This window comes from Zosterops lateralis (genome assembly GCF_965231275.1).
Source record: "Zosterops lateralis genome assembly, chromosome: 15".
In the NCBI taxonomy this organism is placed as follows: domain Eukaryota; kingdom Metazoa; phylum Chordata; class Aves; order Passeriformes; family Zosteropidae; genus Zosterops; species Zosterops lateralis.
In genome coordinates this window covers 2,970,074-2,996,375 of record NC_139775.1, presented here as the reverse complement: position 1 = coordinate 2,996,375, position 26,302 = coordinate 2,970,074, and the positions used below count along the sequence as shown (strand labels likewise).

The 26,302-nt window shown below is 41.1% G+C and overlaps 1 protein-coding gene across 2 annotated transcripts; it reads right to left on the bottom strand.

The window, feature by feature from the left end:
- Positions 1-25,824, bottom strand: IQCE (IQ motif containing E). 2 transcript variants are annotated; one of them, XM_083872681.1, is made up of 22 exons: positions 25,699-25,824; positions 23,874-23,921; positions 23,233-23,275; positions 22,155-22,295; positions 21,730-21,861; positions 20,673-20,743; positions 20,023-20,136; positions 19,379-19,429; positions 18,799-18,869; positions 18,529-18,601; positions 18,084-18,133; positions 15,367-15,524; positions 14,842-14,897; positions 14,322-14,530; positions 13,518-13,622; positions 12,663-12,765; positions 10,355-10,450; positions 10,109-10,132; positions 9,147-9,242; positions 8,020-8,150; positions 7,228-7,343; positions 1-3,208 (listed from the first exon to the last, which is right to left on the bottom strand). In XM_083872681.1, exons 1-22 carry the CDS (start codon positions 25,738-25,740, stop codon positions 3,081-3,083), a joined length of 2,058 nt encoding a protein of 685 aa, XP_083728807.1. In that variant the 5' UTR covers positions 25,741-25,824; the 3' UTR covers positions 1-3,080. The 2 variants fall into 2 exon arrangements, with proteins under 2 accessions (XP_083728807.1, XP_083728808.1); XM_083872682.1 differs by having other exon boundaries at positions 23,233-23,272.
- Between the last annotated feature and the right edge of the window lie 478 nt (positions 25,825-26,302).

The following is a 26,302-nucleotide window of genomic DNA, read 5'->3' as shown; positions in this document are numbered from 1 at the left end:
TTTATTTCAAAATTCAACAGTTCAAAGAAAATACATTGCAATTGTTTTAGCTTTTCAAAGATCCCAAAATAAATTATATAAAATACTTGCACAGTTCTACATATTAAAATGATCATAAAAATTAATGGTGCTCTCATATGCCAAGATTAATCCTTTTCCATTCTGACTACACTAGAAGTTGCCTGTGCAAGGATTATTTTTAGAGCTGTGCAGGAAACAATACAGTTTTCAGGTCTTGATGCCTCAGTAAAGATTTACAGGCAAAGGCACTTAAGGGCAAAAAGAGATCAAGAGAGATAAGATCCCATTAAAGTCAGATCTCTGCCCTCACACACAATCTCCAACTAACATTGCTGCAAACTGCAGAAGGTTTTAAGTCAGAAACATTATTCCATATTGACAGAATGGAAAGTGTGTTTTCAGATTACACAGGATACAGGGGAGTTGCATTTTAATCCAAGGCCTTGACACCCCCACAAGGTCTCCAGGGCTTTCTACAGAGGTGTTTTTCAGAAACTGTGTTTGCATTGGGCCTACCTTGGCAGGTTTGAGCCACGCTGATTTTTACTGTTGAGGAAAAAATGCCATTTATTCAAAAATTAACTTTTTCTTCCTTCTTTGTGCCACACTTCCTCCCAGATTTATGGGTGCTGGCATTCAGGTAGATAACCACAGAATCAAACCTAGTGTCAACATCTACTCCCTCCAACACATTCCATCACAGAGTACAACAGAACAACACATTAGGCTAATACTGAGCAGGTTTCTCTTCCTACTGTACCGCATCAAACTTCTGATGAGTAGTGAACACATAATTATCTTCCAAAGTAATTAATGAGTTTGAAGGCCATCTCAAGGTTAGTATCAGATTTTTTGATAGCTGGGAGACAGCACCCCCAAATTTAGAAACTTTCAGACACATTTTGATTCACCCCAGGAAACACTTGCTCCTTTTCACCCTGGTTTGTGCCTGTGTCTGGGTCATCCCAAGGTCCTATGTCCCATTTATCCCAGATTTTGTTTATTGACAGGGCTGCTGCTGGTCACATGCTCAGCTCAAACACCAGCCCTTCTGCTCTGTCTCAACTTCCTAATCCTGTCATACTGCTCATTACAGCACAGCCAAGTAAAAGAATGTTTTCTTTATTGCATTTGCTGTCCCAGTATCTCCCTGCAGGATGACAGCCAGGCAGGTATTTGGTATCAGCCTTGGTCCTGACACATTATACACTCTCCCTTTAACGTGTCAGACCTCATCTCTGGTTACTCTCTGGAGAGATCCATGACACAGTCACAGTTACAGACCTGAAATTTTATACACAACAACTCAGTACAGCACTGCTTCCATTTAGCAAAATGACCCTTCTTAACCTGACTCCTAGAAAAAGGAGGAAACAGATCCAAGCTCCTAACAGAAGGATTCTTTCCCTTTTCTTTTAGGAATATTTTTTTATCCTTCCTGCAGATGACAGTCATGTGAGCAAAGCACCAGCAGGAGAAATTTACCCAGTGGGAGTGCAAATGACATTCCTCAGACTGCTCTGGGGATGGAGAGCTCCCAAAACTGCCTTTGGAAATAGCACAGGCAGCATTTCCACCGATGGGATTAAATGAAATCAGCTGCATTGTGCTGCAGCCATCCAGTTTCCTCTTTGGCTGCAAGTACTGGCACAAACTCTGATAAGCCTCAGATAGTGCTTCATTGAAATCACACAACTGAGACAGCCCTGACTTATTGGTATTCTGAGAAACAGTGGTGACTGATTTTTAATTTAGAAAAGGTGATAAAAATCTTATATTTAAGAGTGTGCTTTCTGTTTGCAGGAGACTTTATTACTCTTTGATGACAAAGAAACCATTAGTGTTTCCAGAAAACCTTCACCACGTGCTTGTAAAATTAATTTCCCCTTCCAATAAGTATCATGATTTATCGAGTTCACCTTAAAAAAAACCCCACACAATTCAATGTCTTTGCAGGATGTTGGTGCAACAGTAGAAACTACCAAGTCAAAAAGTACAGTCTGCAGAGAAGATCTGGAGAGACCCCCTCTGATTAAATCCTCTCAACAGCCCATCAGGCCTTTGGTCTTTCCAAGGATAATTATATTGTGAGTGCTTTTTCTGGATCCTAATTTCTGTTATAATCCAATCTACCACTTCTGCTCCCAAACCAAACTGCCTGGATCAGGTATGAGCAATGCAGTCAGGTGAACATTCTAGAAAGTTCTATCTCCTCTGCCAAGTATTTTTACACATTAAGAGTTGACCCTGCAAAACACACATAATTAGTGACTTTTTAAGCAGAAAAAACACTCACAAGGATATCCCTTCACAGCACACTCCTGCCATTACACACCTGCCCTGACAAATCCCAAAAGCTGATTATGTCATCAGACATTTCAACACAAAACAGTACTACACATATCATCATACACAAATGGAAAAGGTCAATAAATAAGAAAACCCAGCTGATACAGTGGGCCTAGAATAGCCCTATTATAAAGAAATGGCTTTCTAAAAGCCTTTACAAGGTCTGCACAGACTGTAAATGTTCAATATAAAAATAAACAAAAAAGATATTAAAATATGATACAGTAAAAATTTTAAATAGTGAAGCACAGATAACAAATACCAGTTGTACCCCTTTGCATACATAGGCTAAAAACTGGAGTTATGTCATTGACCACTTTCTGATTAAAGAAATTATTTTAGTTGACCTGAAACAAAACTTTGTTTGACATGAAATATCTTAAGGCTTTATTGCTTTCGTTTCAATTTGGCAATTGAATTTACAATCCCTATTGTGAAACTAAACATTGAAGTGTCTTGGTTGAGTTTTTAAATCCAAACTCTCTGTGTACCAGGGGGGTAAGGTTAGCAGTCAGTCAGTGGCTTTTAGCCATAAAGTCTGCAGAGATAACACATCAAACAATTACTCATTTGTGGCTGAAATGATGTGAGCTGTCATTAAAAAGGGGCTGATATTCTCCTTTTTCCATCTTTGACATGCTTGATCTTGGTACAAACACTTTTGTTGGTGAACCAAACAATTCAAGATCACCAGAGCCTGGTACCAAACCTCAGAAGTGGGTGTAGCTTTTCTTCACCTGCAGCAGGGGAGGGACAACAACAACATCATCATCATCATCACTGGAGCCATCGGAGTGAACCTCATCCAGGGGCACACAGGGAGCAGAGCAGCACCTGCCTGAAATGATTCCAGCAAACAAGGTCATCAGCAAACAACCCTGACCAAAACAAACCCTTGTGTAAGTGTGGTATTCTCTGAGCCATTAAGCTTTACCTGGAGCCAGCCAGTTATGGACGACTCTGATCTTTTTGTGCATGGAGCTATTTCTGCTCCTCTTTAATGAACCAGAGTGCACAGCAAGGGTTGAGCTGACACACTGACCATGCATGAGTTCTCTTATTGCCTTTAAATCTTTGCAAGGGGTTACACACACCAACTAAAGCCATTTGATACTGAAGCCATTGTAGGTCAAACACAAATATTTATTAAATGGCCAGAAAAGGAAAAACTGACCTAAGCTTAACCTATGCAGAGAGGTCACAATGAGAACTCGACTCAGATACAGATGGAACAAAGGGAAATAGATAAAAAAAAAAAAAAAAAAAAAAAAAAAAAAAAGCTCTCAGTCACTGCCTTAAACCCTTATGCATGCAAAACACCCAAAATATTGTTCACATGCTGTTCTACTGTAATGACAATAAAAATAGTGACCCCACCGTTGGATTTTTCCCTTTATTTTTTATTTTGTTTCTTTGCTATTTTCCTGGATGTGTTTCTATGCATCTCAATCATTTCAGTGTTTGAAGAAGTGTTCAGGTTGTGAACAGACATTCCTGATGATTCCAGCAAACACTGGAGAATCAGAGGCATAAAATGAGTGTGGACAAAGTCCCTGATACAAGAAGAGCAGAACCAGCAGCTTACAACCCCTGTGCAAGAGATGTAGGAACTAAATGATGACTGCTATTAATACCTTCCAGCACAATATCCTCCCCTCAGCTATTAATACCTTCTGGCACAATATTCTTCCCTCAGCTCCACTTATTTTTCAGTTTCAAACATAAATTCTCTGAAAAGACTCTCCCAGAGAAGAAAACAAATCAAGACAACCTGTGGTAGAAAGAGGAAACAGGCAAGAAGCCACAGTCTGAGGTTGTGACCTGAACTGGAGGGCACACAGAGAATATTATCCAGGGAGAACAGGCCTGCCATGGGCCTTGTAGTGAAATAAGATATTTCTGACACAGGGAAAGAAATAGCCTGGTATGGAAGAGCAGGCATACACTGAAAGTGGAACATGGAATAAAGAAAAGGGACCACAACTGGCCCAGCAATAGGAAAAGAGTGACAGACAGAGCCTGTGAATGGCAAGGGGGATGCAGGGAGGTAATTACATTACACTGACCTCAGCCTAAAAAGCAAGGAAACACATGATTATACATGAAATAGCTTAATATTATCCAAATCATCCTTGATTATATCCTGCTCTTGACATATGAGATTTTCTTGTCCTCATTTTCAGTTTGATATCAACTTTATCTTGGTGCTTGTGAAGGGTAAACATGGATAAGAGTTAAGGGTTCTATGAAAATTCATTATGATTGCAAAAAGCCTGAAATGAAGTTAACAGTTGCAGCCAGAGTGGTCAGTAATATGCAAAGAGAAACACTGCCTTTAATCAAGATTGCTGTGCATGTACAGAACATATTCTTCCTTCCTGCCACTCCCCTGACAGAACCAAACAAAACACAACACCAAGTTTCACAGGCTGAATTGTTAATATCTGTTTCATTTCATGGGAAACAGCAGAAATGGCTTTATAAAATCCCCAGGTCCTGAAGACAAGCAGAGCAGCACTGAATAATACACTTTTAAAATTTTTTTCCTTCTCCTAGAAAATACAGACATCTAACCTGATGCAAACAATGAATTTTAAGTCTGCAATGCCACACCAGGATTATATACATTCATTCTGGCAGATGGATAAGGTTTTTGCAAACACATTTTCATCTTCCCCATTGTTCTTAAAATAATGTCAAAAGGGTAGTGAATTGAAATGATTTATTGCAATACAGATATTGACTGCAAGCCTAAGATCATTTCAAGACCTAGAGGTCATGAAATGCATAAATGGAGTTGGGACAAATGAAGAAAGAACTTGTTCAGCAGCTGCAAGATTTAAAGCTGCAAGAATTTGATTGCTTTTAAATCACTCAGCTGCTCAACAAGCTCTTTGTCTCATGTCCTTTCCAAGCTGCAGGATGACCACTGAAATCCCAATTTATCATCAAACCCCAATTTTGCCAGTGGATTTTTGCATCAGTCATGAGCTCAGGGTGGACTTTTAGTTAACTTTAACTTTAATTTAAGCTACATAAATCCACATGGCAATAAACCAATCAGATCATCGAGGGGTTGCATTTACACCAAGATGTTCTTCTTTTAGGAGGTTTTTTCCCAATTTTGGGAGATTTTGGTTAAATACTCCCATGCACCAGGACCTAGTACTTCAGAGAGCCCAGTGCCAGGCAGTCTTTGGGCAGCTGTGCAGTTACAGAAGCACATCCCCAGTTTGCCTCTCCACAAACCACCTGGACACATTCTGTCCTCATCCCAGAGTTAGAACACATCTCCCATATTCATAAAATCAGCAGCAAACAAAGCCTGGTCTGCTCCCAATGACTCCTTTTTGATTTTCACCAGGAAAGGAAAGAAGAAAGTTTGAAAGTATGGTTTCCTCTCTCTTTCTCTCTCTTCCAGTATAAACTATTCCAGAACCTCTTCACTCATCAACTTGTCATCATGATCTGCAATAAAACTTAGCTTAGGAGACTTCATAGCTACACAGTGACTGTGCTCTGCTGGTATTCATACGACTGTGTTTACTGGACTTCCCTCTTCTTACACTCCTCTTTGGGTCTTAGAAGGATGAAGCATTTAAGGGATTCTTTCTCTTTGAGTAGAATTTCACAACTGATTTACCCAGGCTTCAGAGTGAGCACGCCAGTAATGACTATTGCATAGAGCTCAGGCAAAACAGGGTGCTGCAGCACTATTTTTTTCCTGGATACTATCACCAAACATAATTGAAGTCACTCAAAAGTCAAACATCTTCAGAAGCAAGTGCTACCTACTCCTTCACAAAGCAGAATGTGCCTCTGAATATGGAACACAGTGAAGTCTTTTAAACACATTTTCTTCCCCTGAAGTGTTACCTCTGTTTTCACAAGCCCTGCAAATCTGGCTTATTCCCCACCTCCTATCTTAGAGAAACAGCCTCACTGCTTTCAGCACTCTCTGTCTCTGAGCAAGCCTGCAGGGACTGGCAGCTTTTCATTGACAAAAAAACTGAGTCAGTGTTTCTCAGGTCATACTCAAAGCTGCTCCTTTTTTCCCCAACTGGTCCATAAAAGCTAAAATATCCCACTCTGGACAGAACCAGACCTTTTCAATTTAACTCTTTTGAAGCTGCATGTCTTATCTGCAGCACTGCTTTGCCTTTCTTACTCAGTACTTCTAATATCCCCCTAAAAACATCTTTGGCTTTAACTCCATCTTCTCACAAACAGCAATAAAGAATCCAAGAAGAAAACCAAATGGCACAAGAGCCATAAAAGAGACAGATTTTCTCAGTCTGTATTACAGTAGTACTTGCTGGCAATGTTATCCAGGACTTCATCTTTTCCCCTTACAGCAGCAACTGAAGACTGCTGAAAAAAACGTGACTAAATGCACATGGCTGCCCAGGATGGCTCTTTTTAGCAGATGTCTGTCTGTCTTCTGCAGAAACTAAGTCAGGGTGGTGAAAATGCTCTCAGCTTCTCTATGGCTAAGGGCCCAAAATGTGATGGGAAGTGCCATACTCCAGCTACAGGGCTGAAAAGGAAGCAGAGAGGCAATAGAGGGGAACACCACGTTCCCTCAATAATTACCATTCACACCACAGAGACCTTCCAAACCACAGCTGGGACAAAAAGACAAAGCACTGTGAAGAAGCTGGTGCTGAGATTGCCAGAGCTTTTGTTTTTTTATGTGGGGAACTGCACGTGCCAGCAGAAGCAACATGTCACCAAATGAAGCCACACACATGGAGTACAAGGATGCACATGTGTGTGCACATACAGATGCTCTCTATAAAACTGTGCCTGCACACACTCAAAACACCCAGACTTTTGAACACAGGGGAGGGAGATTACCAGGAACAGGAGATAGGAGGACTGAAGGTCTCTGGAGTGCTGCTGAGCCTGGTGTCTTCTCTGGGATGTAAACTGCAGGATCTGCTTCCCCACTGGGGGCACTGGGCACAGAGGGCCTGCAAAGAGACACACTCAGAGCATGAGGCACAGAACAGTGTTTGCAGTCTCTCTTCACAGGCTGGGTTGCAAAGTTTCTTGTGTTGCTGCTTTTCACCTGCAGAAGTGAACCCAGACACTAAACAGAGGTGACAGCCATGTAACTCTCCTTGTAACCATAGCAGCCAACATTAAAAACTTTCAGAGCAGTAAACCCTGGAGAGAAAGGAAGTATTTTTCAAGCAGAGTCACCATAAACCTAAGCAGTAATCAAATCCCTGCACCCTGCCTGAGCTAAGTGACTTGATGGCATTCTAGCTTCCCCCACATAACCCTTCACCTGCACATGTCAGGGCTTCAGATTCACACATTAAGCAAATCTATCAGCAACCTGTGTGATAACAACAGTAACCTTTCTGTTCCAAAGAGTAATTATTTCACTTCACTTTTTCTCACTGCTATGGAAGAACATGCAGCAGGATATGGGAGACTCCTGCTGTCACAAAGCTCCTTTCAGTTGGCACATCTTTTGAATCTTCTCAGAAACAAGCTGTCCCTTGTCTTTTTTGTACCAATGGCCTTGCTCTCCTTCTCTGCTAAGGAACCCACACTAAAATTCTATTAAAAAATATTCCTCTCCTGTAATAAAAATGATTTTGCTAGTGCACATTGCAGAAGTATCTCCTCCTTGCTTACCTCTCCTGGAGCAGTCCTGTACGTGCTAAGTGAGCCCTGAAAATGGACTGGATGAATGTCACAATCTCATCTCTCTCCTTGCAATCAGAAGAAAAGCTGAAGGAGTCTGACATGGAAGACAGGCAGGAGTCCTGCAAAGCAATCAGATTAAAGAAAACTGACCTTTTACAGATTGCACAGAAGCTTGAGAGAACCTTTCACAATCTCGCTCTTGATTGTGAAACTGGCAGTAGAACAAACATCCCCATCTTTTGGTCTGCAGTTTTTAAGGTTCTGTAAGACTAAATCAGCAGGAAATGCAAATCTGATCATCATATAAGCTTTGAAGCATCAGCATTCAATTAATGAAAGAACAGACACCTGCAAGGAAACTTCATTTATTTTCCAGGAAGGAAACCTTTTGAAGATTAAGGAGGTAAAACAACCTTCATAATGGATTTATCTGCTCCGTGTATCAAGCCAAATATTCAGCCTTCCTACATTGGGCCAGTTTACCAGAATCAAAGAGTATGGAAAGTGCAATCAGATGGACAAGCTGGATGGAGAATTACAAATTAACTATACTCTGCTAAAGGTCCAAAGGATACTTATACAACCTGGCAAATGATTTATAGAAACTGAATATTTAATTGTAAGGAAATTTTTTCATATTCAAAACTAAATAATCTGGAGCAAACTATGAGAGAGGACACCAAGCCTTGGGCTGAGCATGCCTTACCAAGACTCCTTTACTTTTCAATCCAATAAAAGATGTTTTCCAGATTCTTATTGCTGAACTTTGGTGAAAAAAGTTTATCTGTTACTCTAGTGATTGAGTAGTGAGCCCTCGAGAGCAGGTAAAGCTTTGAACAGCACTCCAAATTAAAGAATTAATGGGTGTGTTATCTGATGGGAGAACCAGGGGGTAAAAAAAGGACTTAGTTACAGCTTTACTTCTAAGAAAAAATGTGAACTACAGAAAGTAAGAAGGGAAGCCAGGGAATGAGCTCAATGTCTTTCTAGAATTACAGTGGTGTTGCCAACCAGCACATTAAAACAATCACCAGGTGATTCGACCAATTAAGCCCGGAAGTAAAGTCCTTTACAGTGCAAGATAAACACAGAGTGATGCTGGGATCCACGATTACCTCAGTGGGAGACTCTGCATCAGGCACCCCGACATCCAGCAGCATTTTCTGTCGAGATAAATGTCCTCTGAAGGCTGCCTGCAGCACAACAACTGCCTGCCATGGAGAGAAGCGGCCATTAGCTCTTCTGAAAGATAACCCACAGATATTACACCTCCAGGGTCAGCTCTGGGGTTTCAATTCCATCTGGGAGGTGTTCAGGACTGATCCTATCAAATGAAGTTCTAGCTGCCAGCACCAGCCTGTATTTCACCAACACAGCACCACGTTCCCATTCCCACATTAGATTCTGCCTACCCAGAGGGCTCTGAGATGCTCTGCTACAATCAGAAACCAAGTCAAGCCTGGAGGACCTTGTGGGGATTACACTGAATGCAAGGCCTTCCACTGCCCTCAGAGATTTTACTGGGTTTTAATCAAGAAAAAGCATTTAGAACAGCATGCTTGTGTCATGTGGTTAGAATTAGTTCTAATTTCTGAAAGAGGGATTTTTAATGTTTTGGAAGAAACAAAGGTAAGATGCTATACTGTGCTATTTGGAAAAAACAGTTTAATTAAAACCCTTTTGCAAAACATTCATCAAGGAGTGACTTTGTGTGACAAACTCATCAATATCTTCATAATTCTCACAGACATTTCTCCTTAGCAAAAGCTCCAAATCCTATTTCAAGACTTTCTGAAAATTATAATGAAAATTAATTCAGGATTAGAATTATCTAATTTCCTGTCTGTTGGTATCAGACTTTGTTCAGAATTTTCAGAAGTTTACAAGTTGCAGAAGGTACCAAGTACAGAAAATTTGAAACCAAAAGGGAAACACTGAAAAAATACATGAAACAAAATCAGGATGTCAGAAGGAAGATTACAGTGAGCCTGAAGAACAAATATTGTCTTGGTTGTTTGCCCTTTGATACAAATTAAATCTGTTGTACTACTTTGTTGGGTGTCATAAATACACTCACCTCGTCCAGAGCAATTTTTTCTTTCTGAAATGAAAAATGCACATGTTAATGCCAGAAATATATACAAGTTTCAGCTAATAAAGATTTGCCAAATTTTCCCAATAATCAAAAGACACAGAAAACACCTGTCCCAATCCCTGCCAAACCCCTGCCAACAAAATCTTTCAAGATGTGTGGATAGATGCTAAAGTAAGAATAAGATTCAGAGGGGGATGTCCTTGCTGTTCCCTGACAGGAGAATCTCACCTTGGTTTTGTACATCTTCCAGTATCTCTGGATAATTTTGGCTGCTTGTTCTTTCCTGTGATTTTCTTTGCCTGTAACTGTGCAGACTGGTGGAGCCTGCAAAGGAGAATCTCTGAGTTAGCACAGTAAAGACACAGAGCTGTGAGGGAACAGATTACAAATGAGTCAGGAAAATCAGCACCAGAGCTCATCCTGCCTGCAGGGCAGAAGGAAGTTCAAGAGGAAACTCTTAGTTCTGAACCCAGCTCATGTTCAAACTCATCCTGGAGATGACTCTTGGAGGGAAACACATCCCTGCCTCCTTTCAGCCCTCAGCAGGGCATGGGAATGGAGAAGTTTCCATTTGCACACACTCCTGTTTTTCTGTGCATTGCTAAGGCACTGCTAACCCGCTGCTTTGTTGCTCAGAAATGATCTGTGTGTTATCAACAGGCTGAGAACAAAAATCAGGTTATCTGATTTTGCAGTTCTTCTCCAGGAAAGACAAGTATTAATTAACCAGGGAGGTCTCTTATGCCTCATCCTGGCAACTGTGGCCCCATAATCATCTCTTTAAGCTTGCTGAGAGCTGGCCATTGTATGGCACCAAGCTTGTGTAAGTTGGCATAAATCTACTCTCCTATCTTAATGAAATTAATTAGGGGAAAAAGGAAGAAACCAAGAATAAAACGAGGTTTTGTTCCAGTAATTTCTCCTGAGGTGTGGTTGCATATTCCACCTCTCACCACTTGATCCTTTAGATCCCTAATTATCCCACTCTAATTGTCATACCTCACTTGCCAAACAAAAGTTAACTGCAAGTTCAAAAGACTAATTTAATTTGTTGGTGTAAAATTTTAACTAGAGGAACAAGAGATTATATAGACTCTGAAAAAACCCTCTTGATTCTGTGAAAAGGATTTATTTATAACCTAAAACCGCCGAGCTCCAGGCTTAAGTTTAGCAAATGGATCATGTCATATTAAAAATGACAACCTACCATTAAAATGAGAAATTGGTTGGAACTTAGTGATAATTACAAATAATGGGAACATTTCAATAAATGGATGGTTACTGGCCAAGAATATATATAGTCTGCAAAGGGAAAAAGGAGCTGTTTGTTGGCTGTTTTTAAAGACTCCAGTTATTTGGTATTCAAAACATCCTCTAGCATCCATGAGCCTGTGACACACAGAAGAGAACCTACAGAATGGCATAGTAGATCAGAAACCAGAACCCTCTTAAGCCACTGGACATTTTTATTAGTATTTTTTACAACGTGTATTTCAGGGTCTATTTATTTTTAAGTGCAAATCAAAATCCCTAATAATAATTTCCAAGTAGTATTTAGTGAAATGAGATTAACATGGCCACAGTGCCTCTGAAAGCAGCTCTGTCAGTGTCCATCCATCTCTACTGGCCAATTACCTCACTTGGAACAGGGACAGAAGACTGCAAAGATATCAAGCTCAGACATATTTTACAAAACCCCCAATTGATTACAGAGCCACATCTAAGACTGTCCAGGATTTAACAGTTGCACAAATATATTTATTAGGTATCAGAAAAAAAGAAAGAAAAGGTTATGAATATTTCAACTCTAGGAAAACTTCACTTGAAAGTGAAGTTCACTTATTTCATTGTATTGACATCTTCCTTAATTCTCAACTCAAATATTATGTTCCACCAGCAGCAGAATTAAAACCCCCTCAATTTCCTTGATGAGTGTTCTACATCACCTCACTTCCATCCTAACAGAAAAGCAAGTGAGTATTATCTGACTGGACAAATCTTGTGCCCTAAGTGACCACCCGGCCAGCAGAAAATACACTGAAAAGGGATTTTTATCTTCTGTCAGTCTGCCAGTGAGCACATTTACCTGTGTCTCCATCCTTTATCTACCTGTCAACTCCTACAAAACCTCCCTCCCTCTACAAAATCAGACTGAAATTAGGCAATGGCCTCAGATTCTGTAAGAAAATAAAAGCAACCACAATTTTTTTTGAAGTATTGGGGAAAGCCCCAAACAATTAAGAGTTTAAGTCATTTGCAACATTACACTGAACAAGAAAAAAAAGCAACAGCAATGCAGAGAATCACTAACAAAACAGCTTCAAAAACTCCTTAAGTTGCAGTGTTAATTATTGAAATAACTTATTTCTAACAAATATTGGGAGTGAGTTAACCATCATCATTATCTCTGTGACAAGATTTTTAATGCACCTCTGAAAAAAACACAACCAGCAGCTCTTTATACTACCAGCTCCATTTGAAATCCATATTGGGCACAAGGAAAAAAGAAAAAACACAAACAAAAATGTGGCTGTACCTTATTAAGCTTTTCCACTATATCTTCTGCCATTTGTCTTTTCTCTTCCTCCAGTTTTAACTCCAGTTTCCCTACTTTCTGTGTCAGGTTCTGGATTTCCTCACTATGGTTGGAAAAGCAAAGAGGTTTTTAGCTTATAGAAATTTTCTGTCGACCCTGCTTTGAAAATACTGAACCTATTTCCTAACACTTGGTTGTTTTGGGTTTGTTTTTTAAGGCCAAAGAGGGAAACTGCTCAGGATGACACCTGTTCTCATAGTGACAGACACAAAACATCAATTCTCAATCTGTGATAGCACAGCCTTATGCTAAAATTAAGAAGTCTCAAGGTTCCTGTGGTAGCCTTGATACTATTAATAATGTATTTAGATCTGCTACAGTTTTATATTTGTCAGTCAAAGTCCTTTTTCACAAAACAATATTGAAATCACTTTTTTGTGCCTCCCTTGCACAGGATTATCACTCACACCTCTACAGAACACAAGGAGTAACTGAAATGACACAGAGGCAATGGTCTAGAAACACAGGCTAAGGTCAAGAGTAAAACATTATCCTACAGAAAAAAATGTCTGAGTCCAACATAAGAGCTTTTTCCATTTATCTTATGAATTTTATTATAATTTAAATCTTATTTTTACTATACTACTTAATCTTCCACTTCCTCTAAAAGCACTCTGTAGAATTCTGCCCCTAGTAACTTACTCCATCCCTCCAAACACTTCAGCTTAAAAGAATCCCCAACTTCTTGCAGTTCAGATGAACTCCTATCAAATTTGAGCCACTTCAAAAGAGAATTATACTTTAGGAGACTTTCTGGGGGGTTCCAAAAGGATCTATTAATACAAAATGCTTTACCTTAAAGTCTGCTCTTCTGTACTCTTTTCTTCCATCTTATTCTGCCACTTCTGCAGCTCCAGTTCTACTTCAGCCTTAGCCTGCAGCAACTCCTTGATATCTAATCTACAAAGGTACAAGGAAATCTATGTGATCTCTAAGACATTCATACTTCCATAAAGTAAGTTTTTTTTTCTTTAAACTGCTAAATCAGTTGGGTTTTCTCAAATTTGTAAAGTAACCAAATGTTTAATTTTTCCTTTTAAACCAAACAAGTGCAAGCCCCCATTGCTGAGGAGCAAAGGCCTCCTCATGGGCTCTCATGGGGCATTTTTGTTCAGAGGTGACACAAGAAGCAGAGTGTCACCAACACACTCCCTGTGGGCAGGTCCCTGCTCACAGTGCTCAGATTAACCTGCCCCAAGGCCCAGACACACCAACCAGTCTAAGTGGGAGATCAGGACAAAATATGTTGAAAGAAAAACCCCACACAATTTTTTACAGCACCATAGGAGCAAGAAGTGCTGCATAAACATATAACCCTTCAAAGGGTTTTCAGTGTGGTTGGCAGAAAAATAAGCCTTGAAAAATGTGCTAGAAACAAGCAGAAATTCTCATTTTCCATCCTCTGGCTTTTTTTTTTCTGGAATGTAATTTTATGAAGCAAGTAGGATTAGACAGAAGCTTTTGAAATAAAAACTGAAGAGATTCTCAAAATTGATTTTCTAGCTGAAAATGTGAAGTACTTATTACATCATTTTATACCAGGAACGATGAAATAACTCACACCTAGAGAAGAACATCCCAGACAAGAGTCACACTTACTCTTTACTGAGCAGCAGATTCTGAAGTGCCTTCTTATCACTCTTCAGTTTCTTCACCAGCCTTTGGAGGTGACAGCATTCCTCACCATGGTCTGAATGCTGGGATGCTGGATGATCCAGGTCCACAGAAGGTGAAGATGACACAGCAAGCACTTGTGATGCCTCACTGTCAGCTGAGGACACCCTGCTGCTCTCCATGGCACACACTTTCTAAGCAGGGTAAATTTACATGGAAAACACATACACACACAAAGAAAATTAAATTTAGCATGAAATGACTTTATTTAGGCCGTGAGAAAAGATCAAATAGAGGTTAATTCTAAAATGTGCATCTATATCTAAGAAATGTGATAAAAGAAAACAGGGAGGGAGGGCTCATGCTACAGGCAGCAGGTTGTGGGTATGAGGCAGAATGCAAAAGGCTGAGACACGGAAGGACAACATGCCAAGAGCACAAGGCAGTGGTTCTGCATTTTCTGCTCCCAGACAGGTAAGAAAGCCACTTAACTATGACCACTTACTTTTTCTAGATCTGAAATCTTCCTCACCAGCCTCTGTCTGCTCCACTCACTGTAATCTAAATACAATAACAAAGCTTTAAACATATAACTACATCCATGGAGCAACACTGTTCCTGCTTTTTTGAAACTTCTGGCCATATCAAAAGACCATTTAAAGATCTCTGAATGTCCACTTCAAGTATCTACCAATGAAAAAATGAGAATGGGCTTGTAATATCTGACTTCTAAACCAAATAGGTCTGAAATCAATATAAGCCACTCATGTTCACCAGTTTTCAGCTACTGAAAAAGTTTCCTCTACCAATTCCAGTTTAGAATTCTCAGGGACAATAAGAGAGGAAACACAGATCTGACTGGAGAAATCAGAGACCCCTGAAAGAAGGTTCTCATTCCAACTTTGCCAGTCCTGAACCTTCACCTTTGTAGTAACTCCCTTATTTCTACCTTTGTAGGGTCCTGCTGTCGCACACCTTTCAGATGTCCCCAAACCCTTTGCCCCACACTCACTGATTTCCAGGCACGTACTTTTTGTTTTACTGGGAGGAGGGGAACTGCTCAGCACATGGCCCAGGTCTTCCTTCAGCCTCTGATTCTCAGCCTGCAGTTCCTTGATGTTCCTGGACAGCCTCAGCACAGCAGCATTCAGTGCCTTTAGTCGTTTTTGGGTGTCTCCGCCCTCTGCACTTGGAAAAGGGGTCAAAACCAGAGAGTTAACTTAAAAGCAGAGAAGAAAGAAGCAGCATTAAAGAGTGGAGTAGATTCACTATACAAGTCAGATGGCTGAGTTGACAGCCTCAGTTCCCCCATAATAACATTTCTCAAGGTTTTTTTTTTCCTTAGGAGTTACCTACTCTTTTCTGAAAAAGCATTCAAAGATCATCTTGCTCAACACTTCCACAATTGTTTTAATTTGCGTCAAAGAAAAAAGATACTTTGAAACATAGAAAATTCATTTGTTACTTTTACTTCCTCCCCCACTCTGTTCCATTTATGCACAAACAAAAGCACTTGTATGAATGTTATCTTATTTTCAGTTTGTTTTGTTAACCAACCTTATAATGCTTTACCAACACTCTGTGAACCTCTGATTTAAAAAACACTTCAGCCAACTGTGAGACTCCTCCACAAAACTGCTCAGCTCAGAGAGCCAACCTGCAGGCTCTGAATGGCTTTTGTTCACTAACAGATATTGAGATTGGGGGGGGGAGAGAGAGAGGGATAGACAGAGATGGAATAACTCTCCATCAAACAAATCCAACCCAAGTGTATTTTCAGATAACTGGGAATGGTGCTCTACTGTAAAAGAAACTCCTTGTGTCTATAAATCCCAGAGAGATTTGGAACAGATCTGAAGAATACAGCTAATATAGAAATGAAAGGCATCAGAAATGGGAAAGTCTGTTATGTGCTAAAATTACTTTAAATGTACTACAGGGATTTTAAATTTTTTTCTAATGAGAGGGGGGAAGTAATCTGAGCTTCTTGATGTGCAAAGCTGTAACATTTGTTCACAAAACAGATTTTTAGTGAGATGAAATATTTTTTCTTTACTGCTATGAGAAAATTCTTAAAAACTTACTTCTGGAATTAAAGGCCTGAAGGAACCGATGGACTTAGTTTTGCACAAATGGCCCTGCTAGTGACAACTACAGAACAGGTTGTGAAGGAATCTTACATCCCATCCACTGGAATAATTACAAGGTAAAAGGGGAGACAGGCTACAGTTAGCTTATCAGAGAGTAAGGCTGAATTTTTAGCTGATCTTCTTTTTAGAAATAAAAGAAAGTTAAGAAAAAACAAACAAATTAAGGCTGTCCAGATGTCATGCATGACTATTCACACAGCTGTCCCAGGAAAAAAGAGAGTAAAAACACGATCAAAATGGGGTAGTGACAGGAATCATAAAAATCCTAACCATACCACTTAGTGACATTATTTTAGGCTCATCTAAATCTACATTAAAAAAATCTATTTCAGTCCACTTTGAGGACTTGAAAAGTTAGTTTCTAGCTACAACTGGATACTACAGCCTCACATATAAGTAACCATACTTCAGTATTTACACTGGGAAAGAGAAGCCAAATGCCATTCACTTCAGCCAGAACTAATGCAGACAAGCATCATGAAAGAAATACTCTCAGACAACTCTTTCAATATGCCAAAGTCCTGACCTTCACCATGATTTATTATTTCAGTGCTCAGCCTCCCCAGCAGAGACTGACAGTCACGTAATGGAGAGAGACTGCCCTGACCACCACTTTTTGAAGCCATGAATAAATGAGGACAAGGAGGAGGCCTGATGACTCATTTTCACCTGTAAATAAATTAGGTGTGATGGCTTAGAGCCTCGAGAGGCTGCTTACTTCAAGCCTGAGCCAAAGGATTTATTTTTTTAAAAAAGTGACAAAACAAATTGCAGTTTCCAATCCATGAGTGACAGCGAATTAGGGAACACAAGCAAGTATAAATAATGACCCTAAAGAGGTCTCACATGTTTCTATCAATCTAAATAATTACACTTAATGTTAAGACAGTTGTCTCTGCTTAACACTAGGAGGTCAAGTGTATCTTGAAGTGGTGTGGTAACTAATTTTACTGTCCTACAAGACACTCTTTCCCTTTTTTCAGCTCAAATAACACTCACTTGCAGTGATGCTTTTAATTTGTTCTCATAGTGGAGCTTTGTCCTCTGCCTTTGTGCTCTTTTATTGCCTCTATAAACTGTTCACCCTCACACCATGCCCACACTTGCACACCAGTGACAAGCACTAGTACCAGCTTCTCTGACAGAGTTTACTAAGTCTGTGTCTCTGTACCAAAGGAAAATGTTTACCCCAAGAACATTTTCTTTGCAGCACACACTCTAGAGCAAGATGCAGAACTGACTCAAGAGTGAAACGCCAAACCTGCAGGGAGTTTGTTTCGATTACCAGTGATGCCAGAATAGGTGTGATCATGAGGGAAGATGGAATAGAGATAAATTTTCAGCACTATCATGTACTTTTTAAATAGCTCTGGTATTTTTCCACATGCACAAAATGATCTATCTACAAGCAAAAAAAATGTGACTAAGACATATTTCAAGGCTGAGAAGCCAACCCAAGCAGTACCAAAAAGCAAACCCAGCAATCTAAATGAGAAAAACTGTTCCCATGTAGTAGTTTTCCATCAGCTAAAGTAGGACACAAGTGATGTGTCAAACACATGCATGCAAACACTTGCATCAGAAGAATTAAACATACTTTTTCCTCATAGTCTCAGACTTGGCCAGGAGGAGTTGGAGGCGATGAACCTGTGAAATACAGATTCCATGAGGGAGCATTAGCAAAGTCAATTTCCACAGCAACATTTGTGCATTAGGTGAAAATCAGAACAAGACTCTTTGGGCAGCGGCAGAGCTAATGATGCCATCACTAAAAATCAGGCTACTGTTATATTTGCTTCAACATTACACTTAGGGATGTACAGTGGGTTCTTTATTTGCCCTTTTTTATTAACACACTCAACTTATTGAAGAAAAACCTTTTTTCAGTACATACAGCTGGAGCTATGAGCATAACTATGAAAACCTGGTACCTATGCTGCTAAGGGACAAGAAACTCATCTTAAATATTCCATTTACACTTTGACTCAACAACTGACCAGCTTCCTGTCCTGCATGCACACTGAAGGACCTGCCAGACATACCTGTTCATAGTAGGTTTCCATGGCTAACCTCACTTCTTCCAAATTACTGCTCTTCATGTCTGCCTGGAATTCACTGAAAATAGAATAACAAAAAATAATCCAGTCAGATCAGCAAAGACACTGCGACCTGGTGGTTTTGGTTTATAATTGCCAATACATTCTTGGAGGTTTGTTAAAATGTCTTAAGGAATAGAACACAAATGGATTTCCAATTTTCTTTATTAGCTCACCCAACACAAGCCTCTACCCCCTGCCCCCTCAGAGTCATACTTAATAACATTGTCTTTCTCCTTGCAGTGCTCTTCAAGCTTGACAATCTTCTGTTTTAATCCAGTAACCACCTACAGAAAGAACAAAGAGCTCATGAGTCCTTGAATAATCTGTCTCTTCACAGAAGGTCTATTCCTGTCTGCCCTGTCTTTATAAATTGTACCTAACCAGATATACTCCTTTCTACATATTTCAGTACTTAGTAAATCATACACATCTGCTACCCTGTGAAAAGGGAACACTGATGAAATCAGATGCCTGATTTCATAATGAGTTTAAGGGTATGGATATACAACCATAAAATAAAAACAACATTGCCCATTACCTTGCCAACATCCAAGCAGCAACCACTAGGGAGACTACTCCCTAAATAGACTCAAGACAATGACAAAGAAAGCTCCTCAAAATAATGTGAATTCTAGATCTTTGTTACTGACTCCTTACCTGCTAACAGAGATAAAGGTTATGTGATTCCCTAACTGATTATTCTTTCTGACCTAATTTTATTTTTTCATTGTGTTTTAGCTTAACAACAGGAAAAATGCCAAATCAAAGCAGGAAGTGATGAAGACACTCTTACCCATCCATTATCAGTCTCCTTTTCTGACAAAGCTCGTGCCAGCTCAGAGCCCTGAAAAATAACACAGAAAAAGAAAGTGACCAACTCTACCAATTTATTCTCCTGCTGGCTCTTTCCACAGAATTTTCCAACCTGCTCAACTCCACAGTCACTTCACAGTCCAATGGCTGAAATTCTGTAGTCCCTATGCCCATAGCTTTTTATTAGCACACTTTTCTCAAGATGCAGGTCTGCACACAGTGACACAAGAAATTCAGTAAGATTCAAGTCTGACTATAACCACAAATGCTTCTTGTCAGGGCCTGACAAGGCTGCTCTTCTGCCTCCTGCTCAGGTCTCAGGACTGTGTGAACCCATAACCCTGCAAGAAGGTCATTCTCCTCCCAGGCAAAATATTTAGAAGGTGGGCTCCTAATGAGAGAGCATTTTTATTTTACCTTCAGAAATTAAAGGTATTTGTGCTAAATGAACTGTAGTGCCTGGCATCATCTTCCCTTGAACTGAGCTGGACTGCTGATCTGAGATGCACAGACCAGAAATCCTTTCACATCACCTCTCATATTCCAGCTCATCACTCCTAGGAGTCACCACACCACAAACTTCTACTCTCTTGCCTCACTTTTATCCCCTCAAGAAATACCCACCCTGGAAGGATCCAGCAGTTGTTCAATTTGTTTATCCTTTCTACTGTTCTCCTCCTCCAGCCGACGGAGCTTCGTTTTCATTCGGTCTCCCTCATTCTTCTGAGCTTGGATTGTCTGAAATAGGGGAGAAGAATCTTAAACACATTTCAGAAATAGGAAAATGCAGAGTTTTCACACAGAAACACATTTTGATGTCAAAGCCAATCCAATTACGATGGTAAAGATGACATGGAAAAAGAGGAAAAACCAGCCAAAACACAAAACCATCACACTGGACCAGGGCAGACACCAGGACAGCTTAGGGAGGAGGCAGAGAAGATAAAAGGAAAAGATCTAACAGAAAGGCAACATAAATGATCAACCACAGCCAAGCTTTTTGTCTAGAGGTAACCTCAGAGTTCAACAAGCCCAGTCCTCACCCTTCACACAGTGCAGTGACCTCTACAGAAAACCCACTCCAACTATATCACCACAGTGAAATTATCTTTGACAGACACAAGTTTTAGTTTAGCCCTACATTACAAATGCAAAAAAAATGTGGTGAATGTCCCAAGTTGTAGAAATCAAAGTATTCTGGATCATTAAGGGCAGAACACGTACAGGATGGAGCAATGCCATGAGTTTTTTTGTAACTATCAGAGAAACTGTACCTTTTTCAGTTCTATAATTTCATCATACATATCTTCTTTCTCTTTGTAGTCAGGAGTTCCAGGAATGTAGCCTACAGAAAGGGGTAGGTAAAATAAGTAGATCCAAAAGAGGTATTTTTAACCAACCAGAAACCTTGTAGTTAAAGAGAAATATCGAGAACAGCACTAAAGTGGAAACTAGGGGTTTTTTTTCTTTCCTTGAAGAAGAAAATCAGCAAGTAGATTAATTTTAGCAATAGAGGTGAAATGGAAGTGTTACTGTATGAAACTTCTGCCAGATTTTGCAGCCAATTTTTTCCTAATTAATTCTCTTCTCCGGTGCTATATTAAAATATCCATCTCAAGAAAGATACAAACTTCACAGAAGACTGCAGTCTTCTCATCCCAATAAATCCAGTATTTACAAAAGATTTACAAAAGACACCTAAAAGATGTCTAGAATACATTTTTCTGTTTATGCTTAACATGCACAAATATATCATCTTTGAAAGTTGCCAGAAACTGTCTATCACCAGTACAAGTATAGGTGTCATTTTAAATGGAAATGGAATTTTAAACTTTACAGTTCTCCTTTAAGAAAAGCAAAATAAAACTTTAAAAGTTTGCTCGTCTCATAAAACTCATTTGATTTTAATGTCACAACCACATGATAAAACACTTTCTAGAGAAGAAGTAAAAGGAGTCAATTACATAGAATTTCAGGCAAGCAGATGGTTTCTATCAATGGTTCCTAAACTATGTTTTGAAGTCACAATAAATTGTCTACAGCTGTCCCATTGATCCACATTATATTTGCAACATTTTCAGCTGCAAATGCATGGCAATTTGCAAAACTTCTGAAAGCTAATAGTGATTTATTGCTCAAAAATGTTGGAAATCCCTGCCTTAACCAATTTAGGAATCTCAAAAAGTATCTCATGGATCATATTTGGACACATACATTTTAGTAAACTAAAATGGCTCTTGCTTTACTGAAGCTAAGATCTTAAGCAATGTGTGTTTTTAGAGGTGGGGGGGAATAATTCACTTTTATCTACTACACCATTACAGAGTTTACCATTTCTGGAAGAACGAGAATGTTTTGGCTTTTTCATTCCTAAAGCTTCCTTCAAATATTCTGGAGTGTTGCTGGGAATGTTCGTTCGCATGTGCCCCATATCAATATCTGATTTCAGAGCATGGCTCATTCCTGCCAAGAGAAATGGAACAAAAATGTGAAAATCAGGGATAATTGTGAATTAAATTTGTGGAATTAATCTGAGCAAATGCAACATGGAAAGCTCCAGATGCTGTTAATTATTCCCTCTATAAATGCCAGTGCTCAAGATCAGGTAATTCCAACCACCCAAATAAATAACAGTGAAATTAATTCCTATGTAACCTTTAATCAAACACAAATCTATTTTTTAATAGTTTATATGTTAAGCTGTCCACAACAGGGAACTTTATCCATAAATGCAAACAACATTTCTATACCAATACCTTGTTTCAGCAATCCCAGCCACATCTGCCTCTGGTTTTTAACAGCTGCAGTCTCAAAACCAGCACTGCCCGTTCCCTGCAGAGATCGCCAAGCTGCGGCTTTTCTCGGATACAGTTGTGTGCTCGAGCTGTAGGGAGATTCTACAGCAAAAGAAAATATCTCAGTGCTGCCTTCAATAGCTCAAGGCCACTAAAATTCTTTTTGCCTTGTTCTTCAAAGTTCCCAGACTCAATCCTATTACTTGTAAAAACAGAATTTAAGAGTATGTTCCATACTGGCTTATACGGAGCAATGAGACGGTCACATTAAAAAACCCCAAAACCAAAAAACTATACTGTACAGAAAAAATACAATTCCAAAAAATGAAGAGGCTTAGAAAAAGGCAGAGTGACAGTAGAATGACCTAACACATGCGGAAATATTTATGTGTACAGTTTGGATAGGCATCCGTAAGATACCTGTACACCTAAATGTTGTTCTTAACAGCACCTTAGGGTAAAGTCTTCTTTGAAACATTCACTAGAAGCCTATGAAAGAAGGTAAATGGAAAAGCATAGAAAAAAATATAAACCCCAGAAAAAAAAGGACAAACTCAATATTAAAGGTGCAGATCTAATAATAATAACAACATTGCATTGTGAGAAAAACCCAAAAACAACTCATTACAGCAAACTAAAGAAGAATCACTAAATCTACACACAGAGATATGACTGGATGGTAGAGAGCTCCAGTAATTCCAGAGTCTCTCTACACAACAGTTATCCGTATTTCTTCAAAAACACATGGAGAAAAACAAATTCAGAATGGTAGCCATCAGAAGGCATAACATGAGAAAAAAATAGTTTATGCTGGAGAATCAAGAATTACAAGCAACCCATAAATGTCAATTATTTCAGTCTATATAAGTTGGACTTCACAGGTTACAGAACAGATCTCACACAGGTGTGCTCTGCACAATGCAGTGAATAATTCTGAGGAGAATTCCAAGGTGTTGTCTCAAGTAAAGCTCCCAGTTCCTGTGTCCCACAAATGGATCCCGTTTTGGGGTTGCAGATTAAAAAGTTTTGGAACACTTACTTGGTGACTTTGGAGGCTTGTGAAAAATCTTCTTCTTTAACTTCTGAAAGAGAAATGGGGTTTTTTTAATGTATTGAAAATGGTCATCTCTTAAGATTTCATCATATAATCTAGAAATTGCTTTCAATCTCCAATTTCTATTAACATCTTTAATTCTAAGACAAAACCTTTTCTATAGAAAAGAAAAATAGTAGCATTGAGCATATGCAGATTTGGGCACAGCAATGGTCACCAGAATTATGGTGGTGCCAACTGAAGTCTGATTATACAGACAAATTGTCAATTCTTGCTCAGAACATTAGACCATTCCCATCAATATTAAATACGAGTAGCAGCAAATTCAGCATGATCCCAGAGTAGAGGCTGATCTGTAGAACCCTTTAGCTAAAGGAGTTAATCAATTCCATTCAAGATTACTTAAGCCCACAACTTGCTAGAACAACAATAAAGCCAAACATCATTTGCAGCCCCAGTGCTGAGAATCTGGAACCAGAATTACATCTGAAATCAGATGTTTGTGACTCAAGCCCATTTCAGTGCCACTGTTCCCTCTCCTCTCTGAGGGTGCTTGGTGGGCAGGAGGCATCACACAGACACAGCAGGAGCTCGAGGGGCCTTTGGGGGCATAAATCAAAACTCACCACGGCTGTGTCTGACTCGCAGGTGATCACAGACAGGCTGTCATCCCCCTGGGAAACACAGACAGGACATTTGCTACTCAACAGCTGCTTGTGACACACAGCCAGAAAACTCTGACAATTCAACAAAGCTGGAGCACAATAAATTCAAACACATATTAACAAATTAACAAACACATATTCAAACACTGTGAAAATAAATTCAAAGTAAACACTGTGACCAAAGCCTCTGTTTCTCTTCCACTGCATTGCTAAAATATCAATTGTTTAAGATAAAAATAAGCCGTTTTATGAAAACACTAAAGTCATTGAAAGATGGTGGGGCTCTTGCTGCAAAGGCCAGCATCATTTGCTCTAATACAAACAGTTTTGGGATGTTGTGAAAGTCACTTCAAAAATGAACCATCATAGAATGTTTTGGGTTGGAAGGGACCTTAAAGATTATCCAGTTTCAACGCCTGTGCCATGAGCAGGGACACTTTGCACTTGAGTCACAGAGACTTGGCACTGCAGTGCCCAGCACCACACCAGCTGAACCTTCAGCTGGCTCTGCATCAATTTCTCCACCATTTAAGCTGTAACTCACTCAGCTCTTCCCTTCCTCACTGGCCTGTCCTACCCCTATGGGATATGGGATTGTTCAGTTCCTATGTTGAAAAGGAAAATTGCTCAGGCTGAGGGAAAAACCCTCAAACACAAGGAAGACACAAATTTCCCTCCCTCTCAAATGCAAGCATTTCCACGGCTGAAGGAAAATTTCCACTTAGCTTTCAAATTATCTGGATGCTGCCCTCACATTCCTTTTTCACTTGCTGCTGACTCTGTGGCACTCAGCACCAATCTCTGGACAGATGCTGATCGCTGTCTGTAAGAGGCAGGGGAGGGGATGAAGTATTTTTGGAAACCTTGGCTGGCAGAAGAGGAGCAAGGATTGACAAGAGAGCAGGTTAAAGAGCCTGCCATGCTGGCTGAGGGCAAGCAGGGATGTGTCCTCACACACCAGGCCATATAGTTTTTCATTTCCTGAGGCAATGCTCCTTGCAGCACACTGATTTATTTTGTTATTTTAAGGCGTCTCATTCTGAAATATCTCTCCCCCGACTGCAGTTATCGTGTTTGCAATCAGAGAACGTGGAGGGTGCTCAGCCTTGATAAATGGTGACAACAAAACATTCTCCTGGATACAAACATGCAATAACAGCCCCACCGCTATTGCTCGGTAACCTCCAGAGCCCCTTTGCTCCTGCAGAGCTGCCCCAACCAGAGCCACCCACAGCAGGAAACAAAGGGGCTCAAAGCCTTCCTCCGGCTGCTGAGGGGGTGGGAAACAGACGCCAACACAGAATCACAGAATTGTTTAGGTTGGAAAAGCCCTCCAAGACCATCGAGTCTCACCCATGACCCAACAGCACCTTGTCACCCAGATCATGGCACTGCGTGCCACGTCCAGTCCTCCTTTAAACGCCTCCAGGGACGGCAAATCCACCGCTTCCCTGGGCAGCCCATTCCAATATCTAATCACCCTCCCTGTGAAGAAATTCTTCCTAAGGCGCAACTTAAACCTTCCTTAGCACAGCCTGAGACTTTGTCCCTTCTGTGCCGTGCTGAGGGACTGCCAGGGGGACACAGGCAGAGCCCAGAGTCCCGCGGGCTGCAGACGGTAGGAGCCATCGCGCTGCCCCTCCGAGGCACGGTCTCTCCGGCCCGGCAAGCCCGGGATGCTCCGAGGTTTTGCCCCGACCTCGCGGGAGAGTTTCCCGAGCCGAGCCCGGGCGGAAGCAGGCCTAGATCCGGGACCTTCTCCTCCTCCCCGCCGCTCAGTCCTTACCAGCTCCCCCTCCGCGGCCGCCTCGCCGGCCCCCCGAGCCATGGTGGGAGAGCGGCGGGAAGGCCTCACGGGGCGGCGGGGCCGCGGAGCCCGACTCGGGCCGCGGCTGCCGGTTCGGGGCTGGGGGCGGCCATGGCCCCCGGCGGCACTTCCGGGTCGCGGTAACCACGGCAACCCGCTGGGGCGGTGACACATGCGCAGTGCGGCGGCGCGCCCGCGGGCAGTGCCAGGGGAGGGCTCGGCCCGGCCGCGGAGCGCGGGTGACACCAAGTGGCCCCGAAGGGAGCCAAACCCCGCCGGGCGGCGGAGCGGCTTCCGCGAGGGCTCCGCTTCACTGCTGGGCCGGGAGCGTCCGGCCCAGAGCGCCGGGACAACTGCGGGCAGGGCGCAACTCCATCCCGGGCACCACGGGCATCATCCCGCAGCCCTCGCCGGCCCCGGAGCGCGCCCGGGTCACGGCCCCTGACCGGCCGCTGGCCACGCCCCTTCTGCCGCGGCCACGCCCCCTTTGCGACAGTCGCGGTGCGGCCGGGCCGAGCAGGGGTCGGTGTCGGTCCCGGCTCTGTCCCGGGTCTGTCCCGGGCTCTGTCCCGGTGCCGGTCCC